The following is a 19,475-nucleotide window of genomic DNA, read 5'->3' as shown; positions in this document are numbered from 1 at the left end:
GGGCATGGTGGTGCATGCCTGTAATCCCAGCTATTCAGGAGGCTGAGGCAGGAGAATCGTTTGAACCCAGGAGGTGGAGGTTGCAAAGAGCCGAGATTGCGCCATTGCACTCCAGCCTGGGTGACAAGAGAGAGACTCTAAAAAAAAAGAAGCTAAAGAGATATGACGACTAAATACAATACCTAACACTAGTCCAAATCCTGTGCCAAAAAGCAATAAAAAAAAAAATGCTATAAAGCATATTCCTGGGTCAACCGACAAAAAAAGGAAAGTTGGCAGTAGAGTAGATAAAGTATGGTATGAACATTAAATTTACTGAGGCTGATATGTGTACTGTGGTTAAGTAAGAGAATATCCCTAATTTTAGAAAATATACTCTGAAGTAGTTATGAAGAAAGGGGCATGGTATTTATAAGTTTCTCTCAAATGGTTCAGGAAAAAATAAATAAATCAGATAGTTAAGTAGGTAGGTAGATAAAATGAGAAGACAAATGTGGTAAAATGTTGACCAAAGGTGACTACGGGAACAGGTGTTATTTGAACTTTTCTTATTCATACAACTTTTCTGTAAGTTTGAAATTACTTCTAAATAACAAATTCAGAAATTAAAAACGAAAAAATAAGCACTGAAACATGAAAATTAACCATATTCTATTGGAAAAAAAGCTTTCTAGAATCTAGTATATACCCCACTATAATAAATAAGCAGAGCACAAAACACAAAGTAACCCTTTTTAATGAGTCACCTAAACATCATTGCATAGCACTGTCCATACAGCTGGTCTAGATCAGGGGCAGTAAACAGCATGCAGGATGTAATTCACCACTCCTATGCTGGACTCTGCTAAACTACACAGTAATCTTTTTTTTTTGAGACGGACTCTTGCTCTGTCACTCAGGCTGGAGTGCAGTGGCACAATCTTGGCTCACTGCAACCTCCGCCTCCCAGGTTCAAGCAATTCTCCTGTCTCAGCCTCCTGAGTAGCTGGGATTACAGGCACACACCACCACACCTGGCTAATTTTTATATTTTTAGTAGAGATGGGGTTTTACCATGTTGACCAGGGTGGTCTCAAACTCCTGACCTCAAGTGATCTGCCCACCTTGGCCTCCCAAAGTGGTGGGATTACAGGTCTAGGTCACCACGCCCGGCCTACACAGTAATTTTTACTGTAAAATTCTGATCCATACTGGTCACCTTACTATTTTCTTTCTCGAATAACATAGAAGCAGAATTTATTAATGTTTAGAATAAATATGTTCACAGGATTCAAATTTAACAAGAATGAAAAATAAAAGGGTATACTGCACTTAAAGTGTCTTATCACTCTTGCCCAGATACCCAGTTCTCCTTCCCTTGGGCAATTCAGGTTAGTAATAATTTCTTATGTATCCTTCCTGCGAGAGCTTGTAAGTAAATATGTGTGTGAATATATACATGTGACATATATATATATATATATATATATATATATATATATATATATATATATATATATGAGTCCTTTTTTAAAGACCATCCTAGGCAGCCAAATGGGCTTGCCACCTACTAGTCGTCTATTACTAGTGGTATGGGATATACTAGTGGTGAAATAGTGCTGATCTTATGGTTCTAGAGTAACCTGGTTGTTCCTTTCTGAAGCATCACTTAATACACAGTCATTTAGTGCAATGTTTTTCAAAGTGCAAGTTGTAAACCACTATGTCATAAAACTAGTTTAGTGAACTACAGCATTTTCCAGAAATTGAAATAAAATATAACAGAAAATATTGGAATATTGTTTCATAAAACTTTTTAGTTTCCTATATGTGTATATACAGCGTTCACAAAGTAAAATGCATCTCTTCTTAAGGATCATAGTCAAATTAATTTAGCCATAGCATATTGCCTTTTTCTACAAATTAATATCTAAATCAAAGGCCAAAATATGCTTTGTCAAATGATTTTCTTTCCAAAAAAAACTTCACTGTCATTATCAAAGTTCTTTGACATGTCATTAGCATTCAAATATACCCCATAATAACCTCAATAACCTGAAGATAATTGGTAACTGGCTAGCTAGGAGTTATTTGATTATCCTCCATTAATATGACTGAAGTTTTTGGAACCCATTTTTTGTATTATGTCAGAGTCTTACTGTATTTCCATATTAATAACAGAGTCAGCCACAGACACCTACAGGACAGTTTATCCCAAATGGTTTATCTTACTTGTGCTAAATGTAACTAGACAATTGTATGTGAAATAAAGGAAACCCTATGTCTTTAACATGGCATGTGAGCACTTTCAGGGAGTCTTTATTTTACTACAGTTGCAAGATTCTCTCTGAAAAGGCTATAGTGTGTTCTATAACATTATGGCTTTTCATAGTAAATTTAGTTTTATAATGCTTTATTTGAAATGCAAAGCTAGTTTTCCCAAAGTATATACAGTTCCAATTATGTTTGTGATGAAAAAAATTCTGCTTTTTCAACAATCATGGGACAGATTGAAATACTCCCACCACTTCACTGAGGACTACTCATAAAATAGTCTAAAGTCATTACAGGCATGCCAGTTTGTGCATGCTTTTGCTGTGTTCATCAGGTTCACCTAGCTAATATTTTATAGACAATCTGGTGGATGTCTATCTGCCTTGAGGAGAAAGAAGAGAAATAGTAGTAAGAGTAATAGCACGTAGTTTACTGACCACTTAGTATGAGCTAGGCCCTTTGCTAAGTATTTTACATATTTGGTTTCATTCTCCCAATAAAGGGGCACTATTATCTCCATTTTACAAATGAAAGAAAAGAAACTCAGAGAGGTTTAGTAACTTATCCAAGGTCACACACCATTAAGAAGCAAAGATAGGATGAAGTTAGTTGATTCCAAGGCCCACATTCTTTCCACAATACAAAACCAACTTCCATGTAGTATAGATTAACCAATTATTCCTAATTCACCAATGTTTTTTCGCTTTTTCCAAGCCACAAATCAATCTCTATTTTATTCCCTAAATTAAGAGTAATGAAACTTCAGAGTTTTGGAACCTGTATTACAGTTATCTTCTGGAAGCCCTCCCAAACACTCCACTTCATTTTGTACAACTTTACTCCTCCCTCTCTACATTCCAGCCACCCACTGGCCTTATTTCAGATCCGCAAGGATGCCAACCCACTTCCAGCCCTCCCACTTCCAAACTGAGAAACTTCATGATTTTGTCTTCCCCACTTGCAATGCTCCAATTCTGAACTGGCTAATTCCTACACATCCTTCAGTTCTTAGACTGAAAGTCCTTCCCAGAACACACAATCTAAACTGATCCCACTCCTACAGTATATCATAGCAGCTGTTAGTTTTCTTCACAAACTAACCCAATTTGTAATTGTATATTAATATATTTTTGTTGCAATGTCTCTCTAATATACACACTCCATGAGAGCATGGATGATTTCTGTATTGCTCATCATTATATTCTTAGCACTTAGAATATTTTGTGTCTAGTATACCATAAGTGCTCAGTAAATAAATGAGTGCAAAGGTGGCATCATTCCTTTACTCATTTATACACTAATTTGTTGAGTATATCACGCACCGGTAATTGTACAGCTTAGTGGTATCTACACGAAGCAGCAGCTCAATAAATACTTGACTAAATGACAGAAGAGAGTAGAACTTCACTTGTCTTCTAGTTACTGTTCTCCAGAAGGCTTTATTGAGGGTTCAGGTCAGTGAATCTTCGACATGTCCTTAAGAGAGGGATGTTCTCAAGAGCCAGGTAGAATTACTTACCTTCACAGTGAGTACCCCGAGAATGGCTATGCAGGTCTCAAAGACTTGTCTGCTCTCCCTTTATCACTGTCATTACTCACACACAGACAGACACACATACAAACACACACTCTCTCTCCTCTTTTCTCTACCTTGGGCACAATTTTTAAATTGCCAAGGTTTTTTCCTACTTTGCTCTAATTTCCTTTATATTGTTTAGCTCCATTCCATTTCTGGGCTTTGGTGCCAATGGGGTTTGGTCTTTACTGGTACTGCTTTTCTTTTACCTGAGGAATTTATCCAATTTCATTATATTTTTGGTTCTCCTCCCTGGCACACCCACTAGGAACTTCTTTAGGGTCAAGTATAACCTAACAGGTAAGACTGGCAGAAGTCCAAATACCAGACATAGGAGATTTACCCCTTCTAATCACTTTGCTAAAAAGCTAATTCTATAATGTGTCCAAGCCATTCCACAAGTGATTCCTACGTTCAACAAAATGAATAAATGGTTTTACACATTAAACTTTTTTCTAGTATCTAATTTGATTTACAAACTGTCAAAGAAATTTTACATATCACCAATTAAACACTGACATTATTACGACAATTCTGGCCTGTTGCACCAAACTAAATAATTAGTAATAGCAAATATCTTCCTCTCAGCAGATAGAACACCTAGCATAGGGCCAGCATTCTACTTCATAGACTCTGATGTCAAAGATATAGTCCCTGCCTGCCAGGAGCTTACCATACTACTACTGGGGATGTGCTTATCACAGTGATTTACAAACCAAGATATATACATAAAATGTAGCATGCTAAATGACAAGGTACATAGATAGCAAATGATTTAGTATTACAAACTGATTTATGAACTGATATATTATTTGTATTACATATAATATGTAATTTTCATGCTATAATTGTGCCACTATACATAGAAACTCTGCTTATCCTTTGTAGTCACATTTGCCCAGTGAATAGCTTTCCTGGGTGCAGAAAAGTTCTTTAATAGGACATACCATCTCTAATCTACTGTTAAATTTGCCAAGTATAAAAAAAATGTTTTGGGCCAGGTGCGGTGGCTCACGCCTGTAATCCCAGCACTTTGGGAGGCCGAGGAGGGCAGATCATGAGGTCAGGAGATCAAGACCATCCTGGCTAACACGGTGAAACCCCATCTTCACTAAAAAAAAAATTAAAAAATACAAAAAAAATTAGCCGGGTGTGGTGGCGGGCGCCTGTAGTCCCAGCTACTCAGGAGGCTGAGGCAGGAGAATGGCCTGAACCCAGGAGGCGGAGCTTGCAGTGAGCCAAGATCGTGCCATCGCACTCCAGCCTGGGCAACAGAGCGAGACTCCATCTCAAAAAAAAAATGTTTTGGAATACAGCCTTCCACATTGAATTCCATTCTCTAAAATAAAGTGTTGAAACTTTAAAATATTAAATAGGGCCAGGTGCAGTGGCTCACACCTGTAATCCCAACGTTTTGGGAGGCTGAGGCAGAAGGACTACTTGAGCCCAGGAGTTCGAGACCAGCCTAGACAACAAAGTGAGATGCCATCTCTACAAAAAATTGTTTTAAATTAGCCAGGTGTGGTGATGCACACCCATAGTCACAGCTACTCAGGAGGCTGAGGCAGGAGGATCACGTGAACCCAGGAGTTCAAGGGTGCTATGAGCTGATTGTGCCAATGCACTCCTGCCTGGGCAACAGAGCAAAACCCCATCTCTAAAAATAAAAATAAAATATTGAATAGAGGGGCTCAACATTAACAAAGTGAGCATATCTTATGAATTGTATTACCACCAAATATGTCTCATAGAAAACAAGACGAAAACAAAAGACTCTGCCACTAGTGGAACAGTAAGGAGATAAGAATGAGGGCTCAGTAACACTGAGTGTCCACTACATGTAGCATTTTACCAGGAACTTTCTATTTTCTCACTTACTCCTTTCTTACATGGCCAACTTTCAATTACCCTCCAATGGTGAAGCGCCAAATCATGAATAAATCATCCTATGAATACAAGACCCATTTTCACCACAAATTTTAACATCATTAAAAAGGAAAATATTTATTAATATGAAATATGCCAGATGATGGTAACTTACAACAGTAACCTAAAGGAGAATCTGAGATCATTTTAAGAAGTCAATGGTAATTACACCATGAGAGACCTGGATAAAACACAGAACAAGCAAAGTTTGCCTTTGACATCTTTATTTCCTTTTCTTCAGAGTTAATCTCCCAATTCACCCTTTCTCACTTCCCTAACACAGCCACACTCCAGGGAATGAAGATCCTGACTTTTTTAGATAACTGATCAGATAATCCCTAACTTACATATTGGGTATATTTCCCAAAGCTTATTGCACCTAGATCTCATTTTCCCACAGAAACTGTACTATAACAGTAATTAGGTTCCTAGGCCAGTTCACAAGAGCCTATTTAACATATATGGTGCTGAAAAGCTGTACATTTTGCCATAATAAGCAGGAGAAAAGGAATGTGATACTAGTAATGAGACAAAATAGGAAAATTGAATACCCAGGTTATCTCCTTCCCCCAACTAGTTTAGTAGTTATAGGTTGGTTGCATTTCCCTGCCACACCCTCTCCCCGCCAAACACCTAGTCTACAATGAGACAATGCTGTCCCATCAATTTTAGGATTCACACATACTCTGTTCCTCATTATTATTGACCAAAAAAAGAGGGGGGTGGTATTTCCCTTCATTCTCTTCCCTGGTTCATTTCTCTCTCCATAAAAAGTGAAAAGAATTGGGAGAATTAGGAACACATGCTGCCAAGAAAGGGGTTAAGGGTAAAGAGCAGCAGCCATTTTTTACCAGATAATAATGCGATGCCTGAATCCAAAAGATTGTGGTTCATATATATCATTTACTATTTTTGTGACGTTGAAGGAGCTCCTTTACATTCCTAAGTCTCATTTACCTTATCTGTAAAATAGGGTAGTGATAGCACTACCCAGCATCTACCTGCCCAGCATCCCTTCCCTCTTTCCCTTTGGGGAATTACCTTCAGTGCCATTCTGTATGGCTTTGGTAAAACTCAAAGGGGTAAGGACATGTGATGCAGTCTTAGCCAAATAAGAGTACCTCATCCCCTCTGACTACAATGATTAATCAGTCTAGAAATGGTCAATTATACAAGCAAAGACAATGTCTTGTTCTTGAGACATGGAGAGGAGTTGCTCAGTTGGACTGAAGTAAGCCTGGAGCTGTCTGTGTAGTGCTTTCAAGTCGTAGAGAGTATCTATCTGCAAAAGGTGAGAGACTGTAGAAATGAGAAAGATTCCTGATAACATCTGTGAAGCCAGCTCCACCACTACCCTTCAAAATACCCATTTTTCCTTAAGCTAATTTGAGTTGTGTGTCTGCCCCTGGCAATGGAAAAGAGCTCTTTAATAGCCCTTCACAGAGCTGTTAGAAAGCTTAATGATAATGTCAGTAAAGTACCTGGCAATAGCAAGTACTCAATAATTGGGTTATAGTTTAAGTTGTTACTCTAGTAATCAGAAAATTTCCCAAAAGAGTGAAAGGGAAACACTGCTAGACACTAAAGCCAAAACGCAGGTAAGCCTAAAACAGTATTCCTGGCTGGAGGTAGCAGTGTAGGGAGAAAGTGAACCCTCATGCAAGGAAAGAACATTAGGAGGCTCACAGCGATTATACGGCTTCAAATGAATTCACAGTGAAAGAACTAAAAGATTTTACTTCTTGCACTAAAATTCACAATAGGATATGACTGGCTTCCCAAAAGGTATTTGTCTTTTCAGCATCTTACTGTTTAAATAAAGAGATTTCAAAATGTACAACTATGATTTTTAAATCTCTAAAGCCAATTGCAAAGTTTTAAAGATCTCAGATGACCCAACCTAATTTCCATATGGTTCATACTTACTTTAGCCATGTTTTTTTCTTAAGTGGTAACATAAGTTTATTCATTAAAAATTCATTACAGTCTAAGGAAAGTACCCTTCGACTTATAAAACAGATGAATTCCTTAAAATTTTATATAGAGAGAATTGGAATATCACTATAGAATGTGAGAAGAAATCACAAAACTGAATATCCCACACTACACACCATCCTGCCCAATCAACAAGGTTTCTCTGGCACTCTGAATGCTGTCATATTCCTAAAACAACCATCCCTCATTTAGTAGCTACTACGACATGCGCAAGGAACTGTGCTAGCACAAGCCATGCTCCACAGAATGTCCTTCATTGGCGAAACAGAAGTATCCAGCTACTACATTCATTTGAAATTCATCATTTTCCCAATACAGAAGAGAAGAAAACTAAAGGAATTTTCTCAATTTTATTTTATTTTTAAATTTTATTTATTTATTTATTTTGAGGCAGAGTCTCACTCTGTTGCCCAGGCTGGAGTGCAGTGGCACGATCTCAGCTCACTGCAGCCTCCGCCTCCTGGGTTCAAGTGATTCTCTTGCCTCAGCCTCCTGAGTAGCTTGGATTAGAGATGTCCATCACCACACCCGGCTTTTTATTTTTTATTTTTTTTATTTTTAGTAGAGACAGGGTTTCACCATGTTGTCCAGGATGGTCTCAACCTCCTGACCTCAGGTGATCTGCCAGCCTTGGCCTCCCAAAGTGCTGGGATTACAGGCGTGAGCCACCAGACCCAGCCTAATTATCTCAATTTTAAATGTTACTCCCCTGATTTTTTTTTCTTTCAAACTCTGGTCTTCCCTTGCCTATTCAACTAGAATTTAATGTGAGGTATCAACTGATTTGGCACATAATTATATACTTAGTGATTTTGAGATTCTGTAAAGAAAGAGTATCTCAATTTCTACACAAATTTGAAAACCACAATGCCAAGAGTTGAGGAATCAAAAATAGTATAAGCCATGGCAGATCAATTCCCTCAATGAGTTACAACCCTGTTATAAAGAGAGGATGGAGAAATAAAATTAAATTAAAAATAAGAAATTTTAATAAGTGATGAAAAAGGCAGTCAACCAAGTTCTACAGGTGATCTGTGAAAGGAGTGAGATCATTAGAGACATAAAATAGTAATGAGAAAGAAGGTGATTCAAAAGAAGTAGGGTTTGAAGGAAAGAAGCATTTAATATGGCTAGGAGAAAAGAGGGACAGCATGGTGGCAATCTCAGGCTGTGCTATGATGTTGCTACGGCAGACCTGTGAGTTTTATCTAGCAAACTCATAGTTGTTAGAAAAACAGTTGTGGTGTGAGAATTTTAAGTCAGGTAACACACACAAATTCTCAATTTTACGCATTTCAGTCTAAGCTCAATGTCATATAAGGTAACAACCTCATTAAACAGAAACTAAACCACAAGATGTCTTATCAATGATAGAAAACATATGAAATCCAGGTCCTTGTCAGGAACTAGAACTAGAACTTCTGTTTTCCAATCCTTATTGAAGGTTTGGTACAAAAAAACATGCATAGACATTTTTCTATGCATGGCTCTGAAATGCATTTATCTGAATTGTATTCTTGAACTAGACCAGATTAGACTTCTGCTGATTTATCCCACTCCTAAACTCTCATAATTATAGTTGCTGGAAGAATGTTATCCAAATGCTGTCCTCTTTATGTACTTCAGGTCTCAATAACAGGAAAAACAATGTTTTTATCCAATGGACACTAAATCCTATGGATTACCCCCTTTGCTTTGGCCACAAGGAGACTCAACGGTAATATCTGCAACCTTTTTCTAACAAATGGATGGACTATCTAGTTTGCATCTCCAGAAGGAAATGTTACCTCAGTTTATTATTCTCCTATCTCTATTTTCCTTCTTTTGACTCCCTTACTTGGCCCCTTGAATTTTTTTTTTTCCTAAATTGCCTCAAATCCTTTGTGTGGAATAAGCTGGAGTACAACTAACTAAAACTAAATGATACAAAATCTAGAATTTTCAGTTAAATAGAATGAAGGGATGTTAAAACGTTACATTTTACTTTACTTTTAAGAAAAGTCAAAATAAATTTTTTTAATTTTAAAAAAGAGTCAAAAGAAAAAAAATTGCAAAAGTTTAAGTCCAGCACACCTACCAGAATTAATATACATTCAAGCCAATCTCCTATAACTTTGATATTTGTTTATACCACTATACATTCACAAATAAAACTCAGAATAATGACCCAGGACACTAACAGAGCCTATTAAATAAAATATTGAAATATTTCAAGTTTTTCCTCTAAAAAAATAGAAGTAGGTTGAGACATCATTTTACATATATTTTAATCACCATAATCACAATATTTTCTAATTAAACCCTCAGAAACCCCAATTAAATATAACATCTTACCATTATCCAGGTGATCTAAGAAATTGTGGACATTCTCCAAGGTTCTAACCTGGGCCCTCTCTCTAAACCCAGTAGGCACTTCTCCCCTCACAATATCAACCACATCTACATGAATGATTCCAAAATCTCTATCCCATCTCCACTGGACTACCTTGTCAAAACCTCAATTTATTTATTTCATTTATATATATTTTTTGAGACAGGGTCTTGCTCTGTCACCCTGGAATGCAGGGGTGAGATCATGGCTCACTGCAGCCTCAACCTCCTAGGCTCAAGCGATCCTCCCACGTATGTCGCCACAGTAGCTGGGACTATGTCACGCCTGGCTAATTTTTTAGTTTTTTGTAGAGACAGGGTCTCCCCATGTTGCCCATGCTGATCTCAAACTCCTGGGCTTAAGTGATCTGCCTGCCTCGGCCTCTCAAAGTGCTGAGATTACAGGTGTGAGCCACTGTGCTTGGCCTAAAACCTCAAGTTAAATAATTAAAGTGGGCCAGGTGCAGTGGCTCATGTCTGTAATCCCAGTACTTTGGGAGGGCAAGCAGGAGGATCACTTGAGCCCAGGTGTTTGAGGTCAACCTAGGCAACATGGTGAGACCTCATCCCTACTAAAAATAAAAAAATTAGCTGGGTGTGGTGGTGTGCACCTGTAGTCCCAGCTACTCAAGAGGCTGAAGTGGGATGATCGCTTGAGTCCAAGAGGTTGAGGCTCAGTGAGCTGTCATCATGCCACTGCATTCCAGCCTAGGTAACAGAGCAAGCCCCAGTGTCTTAAAAAAATGATCAAAATGGAGCTTCATTATCTTTCTCTTCTGCCTCACACCTCATAAACAGTCTGTTTCAAAGATCTCATTTCTGGCAATGACACCAACATTCTGTCCAATTCCAAGGCTTCAGTCATCTTTGCCCCTTCCTTCTTTTCATCTCTGGTATTCCATCCTATCCAGCTTGGTCACTTCTTTTGAAGTGATCCAACTTCGAAGTGATCCCCAATCAAACTATTTCTCATTATCATTCTAGTTCTTTTGGTGTTCTAATTTTCATTTGCACGTTTATTTTCTTACTTCAGGCCCTAATAAGTTGGCCTCTCTGCCTTATCTCTCTCCTCTTGGACTGTCCACTCACCCTAAGTTCCACTGTCTCAGGATTGTTTTTATCAAGTCACTTCCCTTGAACCTGCAGCACAGCTTCCTATAACATATTACATCAAAGTCACATCCTTCAATCTGAACTTTTAGGGCGATCCAGGATCTGGCCCCACAATGATTATCACGCATGTCTCACAACTATCCATAAATCACCATCCACTGACCCAGGATAAGCATGTTAATACACCTACCATGCTAAGTCACGTTCTTTGCTTATTCTGCCTCTCCTCCGTACACCTGGAATGCCCTCCTCCCTGCCTTAGCCAACTCTTATTAATTCTTCAGGACATGGCTCATGTCTCATCTCAACAACGAAGCCCTCTGCTTATTATATCCTATATGGACTGTGTTTTTACCTTATTTCCTTCTGTATGCATAATCAATATCCAGCTTGATATCAGACATTAATTGTTCTCTAATTGTTTCACGTCTAAGCTTTCCAAGGTGGTCTCATCCATTCCCATGGTTTTAATCACAAACTGTAAGCTGACTTCCAAATCTAAATGTCTATACTTGTCCTCTTCACTAAGCTTCAGACTCATATATCCAGCTGCTTACCTAGCAGTGCCCCTTGGATGTCTAATGGGCATCTCAGATTTAACATGTCCAAACAGAACTCTTACTTTTTACCAATGAGACGCACTTATCCTCTCCTTTCTTGCTCATTTCAGCTACATTATTCATCCAGTTCCTCAGGCCAAAAAACTACAGGTGATTATTCTTCTTTTACCTTCACATCCCATTTCAATCCAGTAGGAAGATTTGCTGGTATTAATCCCAAAATATAGCCCCAATCTAACTACTTCTATTCATTACCACCCTAGCTCGTTACAATCAGCACCTCCACCTGAACTTCTCTGAGTCTTCCATCTGACCTCTCTGCTTCCACTTTCTCCTTTATTCTTCACAGTGCAGGCAGAATGATCTACTCTAAGCCAAATGAAATCATGGAACTCTATAGCTTAAAACTACCCAATGGCTTCCTACTGCATTAGACTAAACAGACTAATAGACTCCAAACTCACTACATAACTTGGCCCATTCCTACCTTTCTGGCCTCACTTTCTGCAACTCTATTAATTGTCCATAATTCTTCAGGATCACTGGTTTTCTTTCTGTCTCTTGGCATGTAAAAAAGGGCTTCTCCACTGGCTGCTACCTCTGCCTTGCTCTTCATCCACAGCATCCTTCATATAATTACCTCCTCTCTCATCTTTTAGGTCTCTGCTCAAATGTCACCCTCTCAGAGAGTCTCTTGACCACAATAAATAGTCACTCTCTATCCCATTGCCCAGTTTTACTTGATTTGTATATGACTCAGTGATAAGTGCTACCCCCTCCCACTACATGTAAGCTGCTTCAGTTCTTTGAGGGCAGATATCAGGTAAAAATTTTTTATTTCCAATTATAGTTTGCTTACTACAACCCTAGGTATGTAAGAATGCAAATAAATATTTAGTGATCAACTTAAAAGAGGAATATCTATGATCTGCACAACTATAAAATTTCCCAGAGCCAGCTACAAAGAAACTACAAAAAGGCTGCTGCTGACATGATGACTATTTAGTATAAGTTCAGAACAATATGATGCTCGACTTGAACAGGTTTTCCTAATCACTCCTTTCTACTGCAACCACTTAAACTTCATTAAAATGACAACTACTGGGCAAATGAGTCAAATGAAGCAAACTGAAGTCTTACTTAATGTTATAATGTCCAGTTTTCAGTGTACATCTATCAGGAAGTTGAGCAAGTTTCCTCGAAAGCATTTTAAAATACTTTCTGCACTCCTGCATTCCTGTGCTTTGTTCATAATCAGTAGAAGCAGAAAGTGGCAGTCCATCTCTGACACGAATGACTGAGGCAGATAAAATCATAGACATTTCAACCAACAGAGAAGACCTAAAACAAAATGAACAATTTGGGTTACATAAAAATTAAAGCCAAACTTGATAAGCATATGTAAAAATGTTCAACTTACTAGTAATATAAGAATAGTAATTAAAATGGCCAGGTGTGGTGGCTCACACCTATAATCCCAGCACTTTGGGTGGCTGAGGAGGGTGGATCACAAGATCAGGAGTTTGAGACCAGCCTGGCCAACATGATGAAACCCCTTCTCTACTAAAAATACAAAAATTAGCCGGGCATGGTGGTGCACACCTGTAATCCCAGCTACTCAGGAGGCCAAGGCAGGAGAATTGCTTGAACCCAGGAGGCAGAGGTTGCAGTGAGCCGAAATCACGTCACTGAGCTCCAGCCTGGGCGACAGAGTGAGACTCCGTCTCAGGAGGAAAAAAAAAAACAAAAAACTAATTAAAACAACATACTATGCTTCACTTAAAATATAGCTTTTTTTTTTTTTTTTTTTTTTTGAGACAGCATCTTGCTCTGTCACCCAGGCTGGAGTGCAGTGGCACCATCTTGGCTGACTGCAACATCCACCATCCAGGGTTCAAGCAATTCTCATGCCTCAGCCTGGGTTCCCATGCCACAGCATAGGATGTGGCTGGGACTATAGGCGCCTGCCACAGTGCTGGGATTACAGGCATGAGCCACCACACCCAGCCACATTAGCTTTTTTAAAAATAATACTTCTGTCTGGCATTCTCATAAGTACAGATGGAAGTAAAAACTGGTACAAACAGTTCTCAAAATGATTTGGCAATTTCAACAAGAGTCTGAAGGCATACCTTTTAACCTCAATAAATTTAAATATATACCTGTCTTGAGAAAAATAATCAGAAATCCAGGCAAAATTTTAAACAGAAAGACATTCTTCCACTCAAATAACTGAAAGCAATCTAAATATCCTATAAAATGGTGATGGTTAAGTAAATTATAGTATATTCATATAACAGAATATAATGCAGCAACTAAAACTTATGTTTGTGGAGAAAGTTTAATAATGTGGTAAAATGCTTACATGTTAAGGAGAAAAAAGTAGGATAAAAATTGCAAATGTTGTTTTACACAAACATAAGGATAAAGGGACGAAGATAAAGAGAAGGAAAAAGGGATTGAAAAACGGATGCAGAAAAAGATGCCAAATTAAGAATATGCTCACCTCTAAGAAATGGTATTATTGGTTATTATTATTTTATAATTTCCTAAATGTTCTCAATATTCACAGTAGACATATACTACTTCTATAATCAGAAAAAAATTATTTAAAATAAATCCTAAAGCTAAAGGAATATTGGTTTTAATGTTGTTCTCAATCTTTTTACCAGAAAGTAAATCTTAATGGCCTATTTTATTGGATTCTCTTCTTGCTTTACAAAAACAGATGAAAGGACTTCACAGGCCTGAGTCTGAAGGAACTCAGGTCAACAGTCACTCAACCTTTCATAAAATACACAGTGGCTCTCAAACTTTAGCTTGCATAAGAAGTTGAAAGTTTAGTTAAAAATGCAGATTTCTGAGCTCTGCCCTCAAAATTCTGAACCACTGACTGTGGGATAGGGCTTGACAATTTGCTTATTGTCTAAGGCCCATACTTTTTAAAACATTAAATTAAAACATGTTCACTATCTAAGATTAAGTAATAACTCTTCTCTGTCAGGCCATCAAAGCACAATGTCACTAAAGGCTTCCTCACTAGTGGTGAGGCAACTGGTGAAAATTCAAAAATCTGATAAAAATCTCACAGGCATTTTTGCAAAAATATTGTATCTTAGAGACTAAATTAATCCTTACCTGCCCACTTAATCTAGGTCAATATTATCTCATTCCAAAAAGGAAAAAATGAGTTAGTAATATATATTAAAAAAAACCACAGAAAACCAGTTGTTACAAAGCTTGTAAATCAGGAGCTGATAGTTTTCACTGCTGTGTGAAGTCAAAATATGACTTCCCATTCATGGTGATAACTGATCTGACAATAAAAATTAACCCAACTAATAAATCTAATGCATTAAGTTCACTATCCCTTTTTCCTCTTTTCATGAGGAAAAAGGAGCAATCTCTAGGTGTTACTGTGTCATTACCCTTTTTTTGTTGTTTTTTTGTTTTGTTTTGTTTTGAAACAGGGTCTCTCTCTGTTGCCCAGGCTGGAGTGCAATGGCTCACTGCAACCTCTGCCTCCTGGGTTCAAGCGATTCCCCTGCCTCATCCTGCCAAGTAGCTGGGATTACAGGTGCCCGCCACCATGCCTGGCTAATTTTTGTATTTTTAGTAGAGATGGGGCTTAACTGTGTTGGCCAGGCTGGTCTCAAATTCTGACCTCAAGTGATCCACCTGCGTCGGCCTCCCAAAGTGCTGGGATTACAGGTGTGAGCCACTGCGCCCAGCCTCAAATTTTCCTAATATGTACTTTAGCCTTTAACCAAAAGCAGAACACAGCAGTTACATTCCCTGTCAAAATTATTACAAGGTTGTCAGAGAATGGTTTCTACTTACATAGATAAGATTTTTCTTAGGGAAAAAGTTAAACCTCTTTCTACCACAGTAATTTGATTCAGCATCCAAAGCACTTGAATTTAAGCCTGACAAACGGGGATGAATGTTCAACGATCAACGTCAGGCTTAACTAATTTGTAGACAGATTCCAATCACCTTAGGCTAAGCTGTCTCTCCATCAATTCAATAAACATACTCCTACTTTTTTTCTTTTTACCACGGATTCATAATATAGTTTGTTGTTTTTTTTAAACTAATCTTATCTGGACTGTGCTAGCAGAAAAGGAAATCTGTCCATGTCAGGCCTAAGCTAGGTTAAAGTATCTTTAAGGTCTTAAGGAGGGTTGTGGTTGGGAAAATCCCAAGGAAGAACCAGTGGAACTGTGGAAAGCAAGAGATTACAACAATTGCATGGGAAGATTTAGGAGTTTTTAGCTTATCGGGGCCATAGATAAATGTTTAGGGCACTGGGCCATTTCTCCTCACCTTTAATACAGAGAAAATATTACACCTGCCTTTGTACAGCAGCAGTTAACTCATAGGGAACCTGAATAGTGGCTATTTTTTCCTCTCCCCATCAGCAACTGTTGGAGGAAAAAGCACAAGCTAGAATCTAGGTAAATATGGGTAAACTTTTATGTAAAGGCTGAGGAAAATAAATTCCCACAATGCCAAACTACTATAGTAGTGGTTAGCAAGTTCCTGGACCCAAGATAACAAGACACCCCTCTTCTTCAGAACCTTGTAGGGGTAATGACTACGGGCTCAATGTCTCAGGAAGTTATCTCTCAAAAGGTAATAAACAAAGCCCAACATATAAGTGGATTTTGTATATACGTTCTAACCAAATGCTTTCACAAATGCCACTTTTAAGATAAAAACATTTTATACTGGCGGCAAAAGCACTCATATTTATTTTAGTTCATAACTTCCCAGTCTTCAGTCATCCAAGTACCACTTTCAGAATTATCTTCATCCACCTGTACTATTTACCTAATATTGGTATTTGAATTGACTTACTTTTCTTGCCCTTTATTTTTTAGCAATAATATCTGTGAAATCAGTTTTGAGATGTTAAGTTTCTCTCCTAATTTAAATTAAATGAACTTGTTTCATTCAAATATGTATGTGTGTGAAAATTTGGGGAGAATTTTTTAATGTTCATTTGCTTATCAAATTATCTTGCATATGTGACAGTACCGAAGTTTGGGAAACAATACCAATATGGTACATATTATTTTATTAAAAGTGCTCGCTGAGGGTGGGGGATAGATTGGGTGATAAAGAGGATGGAATTTCCGCCATTTTGCCTATGCCTTCTACCTCACTAGCAGTGTTTGACATTCCTATTATGGGTGCTTGCACTGCACAGTATGTATAAGACCTCAGGCTTCACAACAGATTTTACCCACATCTAGGACAGGGCCCCCAGTACATGCTCAAATGTGTCAATCCCAACATTTTTATAGTGCCACATAGTTCACAGTTGGGTAGGTAAAACCACCATTTTACAGATGAGGAAACTAAGGCTCACTTTCTCAGTGTCACCCTGCTAGTATATAGCAGAACTGGTACTTCGGTCTAAGTTTCTAGTATCTCTACATCACTATGCTTCATCAGTCTCCCAAAACCAACAAGACGCAAGAAACCAGGGATATAGAAACTAGCTATTCACTTGCTGCCTGGGTTCTAATCCTGGCTCCACCATCTACCAGCCATGTAAATTTGGGCAAGCTTTGCCTTTCTATATCTCAATTTCCACATCTATATATTGTGCCTACTAATAGCATCTATCTCATAGGCTTGTTTTAAAGATGACAATAGTATCTATCTCATAGGATCATGTAAAGTGCCTGAAACATTGCCTTGTAACATGCTAAAAGCACTACATTAAATATTTGCTATATTATTTATTGATTACTCTCCATGGACCACGCACTTTATACACATTACCTCATTTAAGCCTTCCAAAAACCTGTGAGATAGGTATTATTAGTTCCATTTTACCTTTGAGGAAATTCAAGCCCAGAAAGCTTGAGGAATTTTTTTTAATCCCTAAACGAGTAGGTGACAAAGTAGGGATTTAAACTCAGGCCCAATTCTAACAACTCTGTGAGACACTCAAGGAAGGTCACAGGCACCCCTGTGATAGGACCTAGGCCTCTTTCATATACCAACATAAGATATACTTCGATTTTAACCAGTTGCAAGCAAAAAAAAAAAAAAAAAAAAAAAGGCACTAAACAGATGTGACGGTTTTCAACATAGGAAATACCCGAATGTCCCATTACTTTAGGATATGGTCACAGGTGTCAGAGTCAAATACTGAATGAACCTTAATATATCAGAAATTGTAGGTACCATTTAAGGCATTGCCTGATTCCTTACAATCTTAGCATGTAAGCAAATATCAGTAACATGGAAAGTGATTCAGAGTTTGAAAAGTGGCTGTTCCCCTGACTGAAGATCCCAACATCTCCAGTCTGGTGGCTGATACTTTTGCTCTGGGCTAGGCTTTGCCTTGGCTGAATAGGCATAGGAGGGACTGGTTCTCAAGCTCGCCCCCTGCCCCAGGTGGATGATCCAGGAAACTAAGCAGCAGGGAAAAATTATCTTAAGCTGTCTTCACTGGCAGAGAGATTCAAGCCAGCTGGGGCTTGTCCTTTTCTTTTGGAAGCCTCCTCCACTTGCCGAGCCAATTGCTCAGGTCTCCCTTCTGCCACATCGTTCCCAAAGTGACTCTTGAGACAGGGTCTCAAGAGATTTCCGTGAGCCAACGCGGGCAAATATCTGGGCTCAGTGCTCACTCCATCCCCACAAGACGTAAAGTAAGACACTGGTTCAAGTCCCATTCTGCCTAAAAGAAATAGGAAATGCCACCTCAAGCTCTCATGGGCCACCTACACAGGTAGATCACCGTGTTTCTGACACCTGGGCGCCAGGGAATCCCCACCACCATGCTGACAGCCAAGTGCGACTGTCCCTCCCCTTCAGACACTCCTTTCCTGGCTGCCCAATACCCGAGGCGGCTCAGACGAGGCGCAACCGCCGCCCGCCTGGCCCCAGAGAACCCGCAAGTCGAAGGGGACGGGGTCCCCGCTTGCCCGTCCCTCCAGAGCTCCGCGGCCCCGACCCCCACCCCAAAGGCACGGACTTGGCTCCTGCCCGTGGGGTAGGTCTTCAGTCCCGAGGGCGAAGACCGAGGCTGTGGCGAGAGGCAGGGAGAGCGAGGGGAGAGGCCGGCAGGGATTCGAACGACCCCTAAGAAAGGAAGCAGAGGACTGGGAGGGGCCGGGGAGTACCTGTCGAGACGGGCCCCGCCGCTCCGAGTGACGCGCCCCGCAGTGCATTGTGGGGCCTGGGAGGGACCTTTCGGCGGGGCTGCGGCGCGTCCAACGTGGCTCGCGCCCGCGGAATCAAACCACGCCCCCGTTCCCTCGGCTCGCCCAGGCCAATCGGGTTCTGCAGGAAGGACACAACAACCCGCCAGCTCCCGGGGCCCTCCTTAGTCCCACCCGCTCCAGGAGAGATTGGCAGCTTCTCTCGCACCTGCGCCAGAAAAGTACAGAATCCTCCGATGACAGAACTACGTTGACTTCAGAAATATGGCCAATGTCTTCCGCTCGCCGCCCTGTTTCTGCAGGCATTTTGTCTCTCACACGCGGCCCTACAGCAGACACTTATAAAGGGGACAGGGAGAAAAGCCCCCTCTGGGTGGGCAAGGAGAAGACCTGGCCCCGTCTATTCCCACACACAAGGAAACTAACCATGGCAGAAAAGTGCCAGATACTGACCCTGCGACCCCTTCCAGCCTTCGCATCGGTCATGCATTATTAAACAGG

General features: G+C 39.5%; 1 protein-coding gene across 1 annotated transcript in view; it reads right to left on the bottom strand.

Annotated features, from left to right (window-relative positions):
* SEC22A (SEC22 homolog A, vesicle trafficking protein) overlaps positions 1-19,141 on the bottom strand; it is a 71,039-nt gene extending 51,898 nt beyond the window's left edge. Inside the window, exons 1-2 of the mRNA XM_003825209.6 lie at positions 18,936-19,141; positions 12,934-13,134 (exon numbers count right to left, since the gene is read on the bottom strand). Coding sequence (XP_003825257.1) covers positions 12,934-13,115 — 182 coding nt within the window. The 5' untranslated portion in view covers positions 13,116-13,134; positions 18,936-19,141. The remainder of the gene's footprint in view (positions 1-12,933; positions 13,135-18,935) is intronic.
* Positions 19,142-19,475: the final 334 nt, after the last annotated feature.

Source organism: Pan paniscus, chromosome 2, assembly GCF_029289425.2.
Source record: "Pan paniscus chromosome 2, NHGRI_mPanPan1-v2.0_pri, whole genome shotgun sequence".
NCBI lineage: Eukaryota > Metazoa > Chordata > Mammalia > Primates > Hominidae > Pan > Pan paniscus.
This window is presented reverse-complemented; position numbering and strand designations above follow the sequence as displayed.